The sequence below is a fragment of the Abrus precatorius genome, unplaced genomic scaffold, assembly GCF_003935025.1.
Source record: "Abrus precatorius isolate BTA unplaced genomic scaffold, Abrus_2018 Scaffold8, whole genome shotgun sequence".
In the NCBI taxonomy this organism is placed as follows: Eukaryota; Viridiplantae; Streptophyta; class Magnoliopsida; order Fabales; family Fabaceae; genus Abrus; species Abrus precatorius.
The window spans coordinates 6,002,388-6,010,522 of NW_020874428.1; the positions used below are offsets into that span (position 1 = coordinate 6,002,388).

The 8,135-nt window shown below is 32.6% G+C and overlaps 1 protein-coding gene and 1 non-coding gene across 3 annotated transcripts; one reads left to right on the forward strand and one right to left on the reverse strand.

Annotated features, from left to right (window-relative positions):
- Positions 1-773: 773 nt before the first annotated feature.
- Positions 774-5,896, reverse strand: LOC113846896 (UDP-glucuronate:xylan alpha-glucuronosyltransferase 2-like). Of its 2 annotated transcripts, none has more exons than XM_027475623.1 (3): positions 5,457-5,896; positions 4,222-4,858; positions 774-1,878 (listed from the first exon to the last, which is right to left on the reverse strand). In XM_027475623.1, exons 1-3 carry the CDS (start codon positions 5,646-5,648, stop codon positions 920-922), a joined length of 1,788 nt encoding a protein of 595 aa, XP_027331424.1. In that variant the 5' UTR covers positions 5,649-5,896; the 3' UTR covers positions 774-919. The 2 variants fall into 2 exon arrangements, with proteins under 2 accessions (XP_027331424.1, XP_027331425.1); XM_027475624.1 differs by having other exon boundaries at positions 5,452-5,621.
- TRNAR-CCU lies at positions 4,010-4,082 on the forward strand. Its single transcript has one exon. It is a non-coding gene; the product is annotated as a tRNA-Arg (tRNA).
- Positions 5,897-8,135: the final 2,239 nt, after the last annotated feature.

Genomic DNA, 8,135 nt, shown 5'->3' on the forward strand with positions numbered 1-8,135 from the left:
ACTTAATTTTTTTTCTTGAATATTCAGTTTGCTTTTCTTTTCTCTTATTTTTTAATTCTATTTTTCTTAATTTTTTTGTATAATCAAAAAGGCTAAGGGAGACTATTTTTTAGTTTACTGACTTTCACAGTAAAGTACAATTTACCTTACATTTAAAATAAAATAATGTTATAGAGTTTCCATTATAAGAATACTCCAAAATTTTATTGATTTTATTAATATTAGTTTTTAAGACTAATTTTAAAAATAATATAAATTTTCATTTATAAAAATATGTATTTTATTTTTATCTGATAAATATTTTTAATAAACGATTATTAATTTTAGTGTCTAAAATTAACTTTAAGAATTAATATTAATATTATTTGCGAAATAAATCATTCATGAGGCTCTGCTTTTTCCATTTTAGTAGGTGTGATTTGCTCAACTATCCTTCCAGTAGACAATCCCATCATTATTGTCTCAGATTCTTTGCCTTCCATTATACCCAATCATTTTTTGAGTTATTGCTTTGGTAAAATTGGGAAAGACAGTGACCATGGAGCAAACAAGAAAAATTTAAGTCGAAGTAACTTTATACTCATAAGCTGATAATCCCATATTTAACAAGTTCTCCCATGATTAAATTGATAGATGAAATGATATAGTTGCAACAATTATGACAACTGATACATTAAGTTTGAATGAAAAAATACTAAAAAAAATCCATAATAAAAGTGACTAAAAGTGTAATTATTTTTCCCCCAAGATTGGCTAAGCGACTTTTGCTCTATCCTATTCACACAAATTTCTCAATAAATAAACTGCATGAAAAAAAAAAGTTTCTCTGTACGTACCAAGTAGGTACATTAAAAAAATAAAACAAACAAAAATTTGCAAAACAAAGAAAAAGGAGTGGTATAAACTAAAACCTAATTAATTAATCCATCAAAAGAGAACCAGATCTTCTAGGATCAGTAACATTGATTTTCCAATGCATATCAGGCAATCCCAATTTCCCGGCCTTTCTTCTTTCCCAGTTCAACTCAGTTCTACGCGTTCTGGTCAATCTACACAATCGTTGCAACCTCTCATCCATTCCATCATGCACCTTCCACCACCGTTGATGCGCCACGTCACTCGCGTAAACCCTTTGATCCTGCACGTCCCAATTACAATCATAGTCCCTATAACAATGCCACGGTTTCAAACCCAAGTAATGAATAGCGTACAACTTAGGAGGCTCCGCGCCAAACAGCGCGTTCTTCACACTCGCCTCAAGCGTCGTGTTGGCCCAGAAATTCTTCAAATAGTTCACGCGCCTCGGAAACCTGTGCCACCACACGAAGATCTCGTTTAGGAACCCTTGGTCGCCACCGTTGTAGGAAACGACGTCGTGGCGACGCTCCATGAGGACGTTGAAGGTGCAATTGGAGGGCTCGATGACCATTATGCCGGAGTTGAAGATGGATTGGTCGTTACCGGTCGCCGACATTTGAGGGAAGTGGAAGAGAATGTCGAGGTTTCGGAGGACAATGATGTCGGCGTCGATGAAAATGATTTTATCGTAGTCGGTGAGTTGCCAGAGGCGGAACTTGCTGTAGTTGTATTCGTTGTAAGTTCCGTTTTCGGCTTTCGGGTTTCGGATTCGGGTTATGGTTCGGATCTTCCAGCCGGAGAGTTCGAGGGCCTGGCGTTTGGGGGCTGAGATGGAGTTGTCGAGGAGGAGGATTAGGTCGCGTTTGGTTCCCGTTTGGAGGAGGGTTTGTGCTAGCGTTATTGCGCCGCAAACGTAGCTTTCCGAAGAGTGAAGCACTGTCGCGTACGCTTCGCGTTTCGCCCTCGCTTCGCTTGTCACTATGCGTTCGATCTTCGACGTGTCGTACACCTCGTCGATCCCTGAAATATCCAAGAAAAACCCGCTATGTTTTTACAAAGAAAAAAGGGTAAAACATACAGAAGATTATTAAAAATTATTTTATATTTTTATAAGTTATTAATTTAAAATAATTTTTTTAAAATGAGTGACGGGATATGATGTTAAAAAATGCAATTCATTTTTTAAGTTTTATTTTGTTGAGTTTGTCATGATAATCTGCTACAGTCTATAAGAATAATAATAACAATAATAATAATAAAAAGGTAAAAGAGGAGCAAATTGCATTGCGGAAAATTAAATTTAATCATTCATAATTTATATTTGGTAATTTAATTAACTAAACTGATTTGAGCTAATTTTTTGTATGTATTGCCTGATTAGTATGCGTTAGATGGACCGAAACCAAAATTTCAGAATGCAAGAACTATTCATTGTCACGTAAATTGAATTTGAACGTGATTGGGATATGTGAAATTTGGTTCTAAATAAACAAACAGGCTAGTAGTTGATGAAAAAGTTAACTAATTTTCAAACAGCAATGCTTATTAGAATACATGAATATAATCAATAAGAAATGTAAATATTCAAAATTAACTAATGAGGAAATCATTTAAAAAGGGGTAAAAATATCTAATTAATATTAAAAAAATAAAAATTACACTTCGAATTCGTTAGACATTGACTTTTACACTTATTAATAAACCGTATAATATAAATATCTAATTAATATGCTAACTAATTAATACTCACGTAATACATGGGGTTAGCTAGTATAAATAAAAAGAGCTATAGTTTATATGTACAGAAAAAAATAATGTATGCATGCGATTTTCCTATAAGGAAATATATATATATATATATATATATATATATATATATATATATATATATATATATATATGCTTGACCCTTTGATATATACGATGATAAAATCTTATTTTATTATATGATTTTATATATATTTTTTCAAAATTGAAAGCTATATTGTAACTAACTTTGATTGTAACGTAGGGAAATGATTTCTAAACACATATACTCTTGGTACGCAGGGAAGTTGAAGACAATAATATAACAAGCTTATGTTGAGAAAAAAGCAAAATTTTAACGAAACTAAAAGTAAACTATGAATATGACTAGTCAATATATAGCAACTAACATTTCCTTTTAGAAAAAGGCTAAGAAAGCCATCTAATTGTGGTGGTTGGTTCACGTCTCATAAAATATTATAGTGGTTATCACTTTTTAAGAACAAATAAAATATGCTTTTATTATGACAATGCTCCACTACCCCACTAAAAAGAAATAATAACTTTCTGGACAATCAATTATAGCTTCCACAATAAACTTAAGATAAAATAATTGAAGGTTAGACTATATATATTAATTTCACGGAACTATTGCTCACCAGACGCAAATTTAAGATCAAATGTAAGTGATAACTTTATTCTTAAGCTATTAATTATTAACACCTTTTTAAATAGCATGCAGTTTGACTGATAAAAGTAATGTTGCATGATATTCATGTACTTTTAACTTATTTATATTTGCAAAAAAATTTAATAGAGATAAGTGTTTCATTTTGATTAAAACAAGGAAAACACATTTCTTTTTTAAAAATTGTACTCTCTTCAATTTTTTTTATAAAAATAAATAATTAATTCATCAATATTAATAAAAAATGTTATATATAAAAAAATTAGCAATGAAACTGACTCATGCTCTTCAAAAGAAGCACGTGCTAATTTTGTTTTAATTTTACAAAATAGTAATTTTTCAGTTAATTATTTTCCCTGAGCGTTTGATTATACATTGTTTTTTATGCTAACGTATTAAATCAGACACATAGTAACTCATTCTTTCCATGATTGTGTCATTTAATGAAAAATTTTTATGCACTAATATCCATGAAATAGCTACAACAGAAGTGTTTTGCACCCTTTCTCTGCACACCAGAAAATGTAACCTTGCTTTATATGAAAATAAGTTATTTAAATCTACTTGATGGTACATGCATTGAAATTCAAGTCTTGAAAAATAATTAAAAAAAAAATGTTAGTTATGCTTGATGTGAGGTATCAGCTAATCCGAAAGCTTCAACTACAACAATGATTAAGATTTTAATATTATGCTATTTACTCAACTAGCAAACCAGCGCCTGTAGCTCAGTGGATAGAGCGTCTGTTTCCTAAGCAGAAAGTCGTAGGTTCAACCCCTACCTGGCGCGCTGTTCTACTTTAAGTTTTTTAAAATTATCTTAATTAGTAATTATAAAAGTGCTTAGATTTTTTTTTAGTGTAATTTTGATAAAAGTAAAGCAAAGACAGAGATGAATAGATGATTAAAATTTGAATGCGTGAGCATACCTTGTTCCCATAGAGGCAGAGCTAAATTACAGGACCCAACAGGCAAAGAAACCTTCTTTTCTAACCACTTCACATCAGACTCATAATACCACCACTCACCTTCTTGCTTAACCAAGTCATCACATCGAAACAACTCAAGCATTGGTCTACACTTGCTCCAAAAAATCACTTTAATCTTCCAATTCCAATCCTTCTTCCCTTTTTTCACAGCCAAATTTGCAACAATTAGATGAACTTGTAACCTGAACACATCCCTTCCCCACCCTTCTTCAGGGTAATTGCATGGCAACTTAGCCACAATTACATCCACACTTTCATATGCTCCAAACTCTGGCATTGGTATCTCAGGGCATGATGGAACATCACTCTCTTCCTCCTCATCTATCCATTCGGGAAATATATCTGTCCAATTGAAAAGGGTTGATACCCTCTCAAAATAAACGTGTGTTGTTTCTCCATGCATGCTCCATTCGCTCACATCATCTTCATGCATGTTCACTATGCCCATCTTCATTCCTCTCCCCATTTCACCAAAGAAGCTTGGCACCTCTATCTTTGTCGCGTTTATCTTCTTTAACCCCCTTGATTTCGCTTGAGGTTCCTCCAATTTTGCTTTCATTTTTATGCTTTTTTCTCCCTACAAGTTTCAATATCAAACAAATTTTATATACGCGCCTTGTCATATTGCTAACAAAACAATTCCTCATAATAATTAACCAATAGCAAAATGTTACTTGTTCAATTTCTCTTTATAGCATATAAACTTTATCTAATAGAAAATCAACTGTAACTTTAATATATTATTAGTAGAATGTATCATATTAACGATGAGATGAATTAACAAGAGTTTTCAAATGAGTTATTCGATAATTGAAATTTGAAGCTCAAACTTAGAAAACAACTCAGGATTAGTGGGTCCAAAAAACTTGAATGGATTCAAACATAAAAGTTACATACTTTAGAGAGCTTAATCAAAACGATCAACCTATTTTTTTGGCTCCAAAAATTATAATTACAACACTTTTGTATATAGAACAATTTTATTTATTAGTATAATATATATATATATATAGATATATATCATAACCACTAATTAGTTAATAATATAATTTCTGTAATCTGAAGGCTATTCTAACGGAGTAAATATAATGAATAATAGTTTTTAATATAAGAGTATTTTAGGAAAGCAAGAATTGGAAGAAGAAAGGGATCCCATTAGAGTAAGCTCACCTTACCTTGTGATGGCATTCACGCAAGGAGCACCTAACAAGGGAGGCTGCATTGTCGAAATAAACGGAAGAAGAAGGACGGAGAAGAAGGGTTGCATAAAGGACCAGAAAGATGGCAAGACACACCAAGTTGATTCTGATTACCAATGCTTTAGATGGTGCCGTCTTCACCAACTTTTGAAGACTCGAAACTTCCATCCCCCGAGCAATAACAATGTTTGCCCAAACAGTGCCTTAAATGGAGGGGACCTAGAACTATATATGTAAAAGAATTCCCCACTCGTAAATTTAGAGGAATTAGCAGTAGTTAAATATGATGATTAGTTTGAGGAGTAAGGAGTTGTTAGAGAATTATGAGTAAATCTCAAAGCAACACGGACCATTCATGTACCTCCATTTGTCCTTTCTTGTGGATTAGTTTCCTTTAGCGATAGATAAGAGAGTTTTGAAGCGGAATTGCTTTACTTATATTTCAGGTTTGGTGGTCACCTACATTAATTTCCCTACAAATTTCTAAATGACAAAAATATCATTATACGTCTTTCTTGTCCCTTAATCATTTCTGAAACATAAAAGAAGGGATAGAGTAGTAAAACGGCAATATATTCCAATTTTGGAGAGAGAAAATATTAAAATTGAATTTGTGTTAAGGTCAGTTGAGCAGGTTCACCAACAACTGATCGGTTGCCTTGTCAATTTCCTACACGTAATCAAAGATCAAAAGAGTTATGAAGTGTGTATATATGATCACAAGCTTGTTTTGTTTTTCATGTTGATTATTCATATAATATATGTTTATAGGTTGCACGTCAATACATCATAAACTCACCAAAGTTATTTGAAGGCATATTTTGCACGGGGACAACTATGAGAATGGTAGACCATCGTATTTTTGTCCCCACGTAATCCTTTTGTCGATTAGACTAACTCGTTGGGGCCCAGCCAACCAATGGGACATCACCCTTTGCAATAAAATGGACCACGCAGTAGGTCAACCATGACTTTTATAGGACCATGATGCATTACATTATAAGGAGCTGTTCTTTTTTTAAAACAAAATAAAACATTACATGTATAAAATCAATAAGAGAGAATGCCAACGAAGGAGTTTGATTCCTTTAAGTAAAATCTCATATTGTCTGATTTCATCCAGCTTGACTTGGGATCCAACATAACCTTCACATATCGATATCAAGAGTTGCATAGAAGTAGAGTTAAAGGAAATTTATAAAGCTATTTCCCAAATAAAGAAAATTCACATACACGAGTTTGAACTCCTACATTTTAGTATTTCACACCCTTAACAATGGGGTTTCATCAATCTCTTTAATTGAATTGGATGTGAGCGGTTATGTCTTCTTACAAACATCTAAAACGTGCATCCATTGAGTATCTGCATAGAAAACATTTCTCTCGACACTACAAGGAAAAGGAACACACAACAACTATGAGGCAGAGATGTCCTGACATCTTACCATTGATCTGACTTAAATGTGACTACAACAATAACATCAAATTTCATGCGAAAACAACATAAAACCATGGTAGCTTATCTTTGAACTCTGGGAATCTTGCATTAATTTATTTTCTTGTATGAGGTGATAGTGAACTTTTCCTGGGGAGAATGAAAACAAATCTTCTCTTCCAGTAAGAAACATCAAGAAGGATTTTCCCCAATTTAATGGATCTGATTCTGATCCAATCAACTGGGTGTTATAAACTCTGAAGCGAATCAGCATTTTGGTTAAATATTATATGCTATATCTGATGCTGATCGAATAATACATGTTTTAGCTCATAAAGGGATGATTTAATCCCCTGGTTATCACTGGTGTCAAATGCTAATTGGTTACAACCAATTTCCAAGTGGCATGCCCTTTCATGAGCCACCTAAATCAAAGTTAGATAAAGACAGCCTTGCTTTCACTTATTGCATGTTTGAATTTATGTTTGGATGAGTATGAATTCATGTTTATTTTACAATTACTAGGTGTAACTTCTACCTTAAATTCACGTTTATAACTTTTTAACGTGTTTCCAAACACATATTTATCTAACTACACTTGCCAATTGTGTTATTGGTATAAGTAAAGGAGCCCTTTTGGATTGTTTTGGCCTATAACCTTAAGTGACTAAGTATAGATGCTATAACTCAATCACTTAAAATTGTGTTGTAATTAGTCAAGTTGAATTGTTTGAAAAGAAATAACACCTTCAAGGTTCAAAAGATATACCTGCAGTGTAGCATAAAGACGAGTTAATATCTACTAGGTACAACATCAGAGCTATATACTTAACATACTTAATGCCTGAAAAAGTGAAAATTTATCCCAATTGCAGTCCAGACATGTCCCTGTTCCCTTTTTGTAGTTACACAAAGCCACAGTTGTCTTCATCGAACATGACTAATTATTTGTCGTAGTTTTTACAAATCTTTGAAAAAAAAAAAACGATATGAAATTAAACTAAAATTTATTATATTTATATATTTTTTAAAAACTAAGCAACCTTTAAGAAACTATAATGCAACTTTAAAGACAGGGCAGGGCATCATTAAGAAACCCATGTAATAAGTATCATTTATCTTTCTCACAAAAAACCGGACAAATGCATGCAACACACTGGGAATGTTTGTAGGCCGTAATAGGACTTCTTAAACCACCATTACGGTGTTGCAAAGAAAAA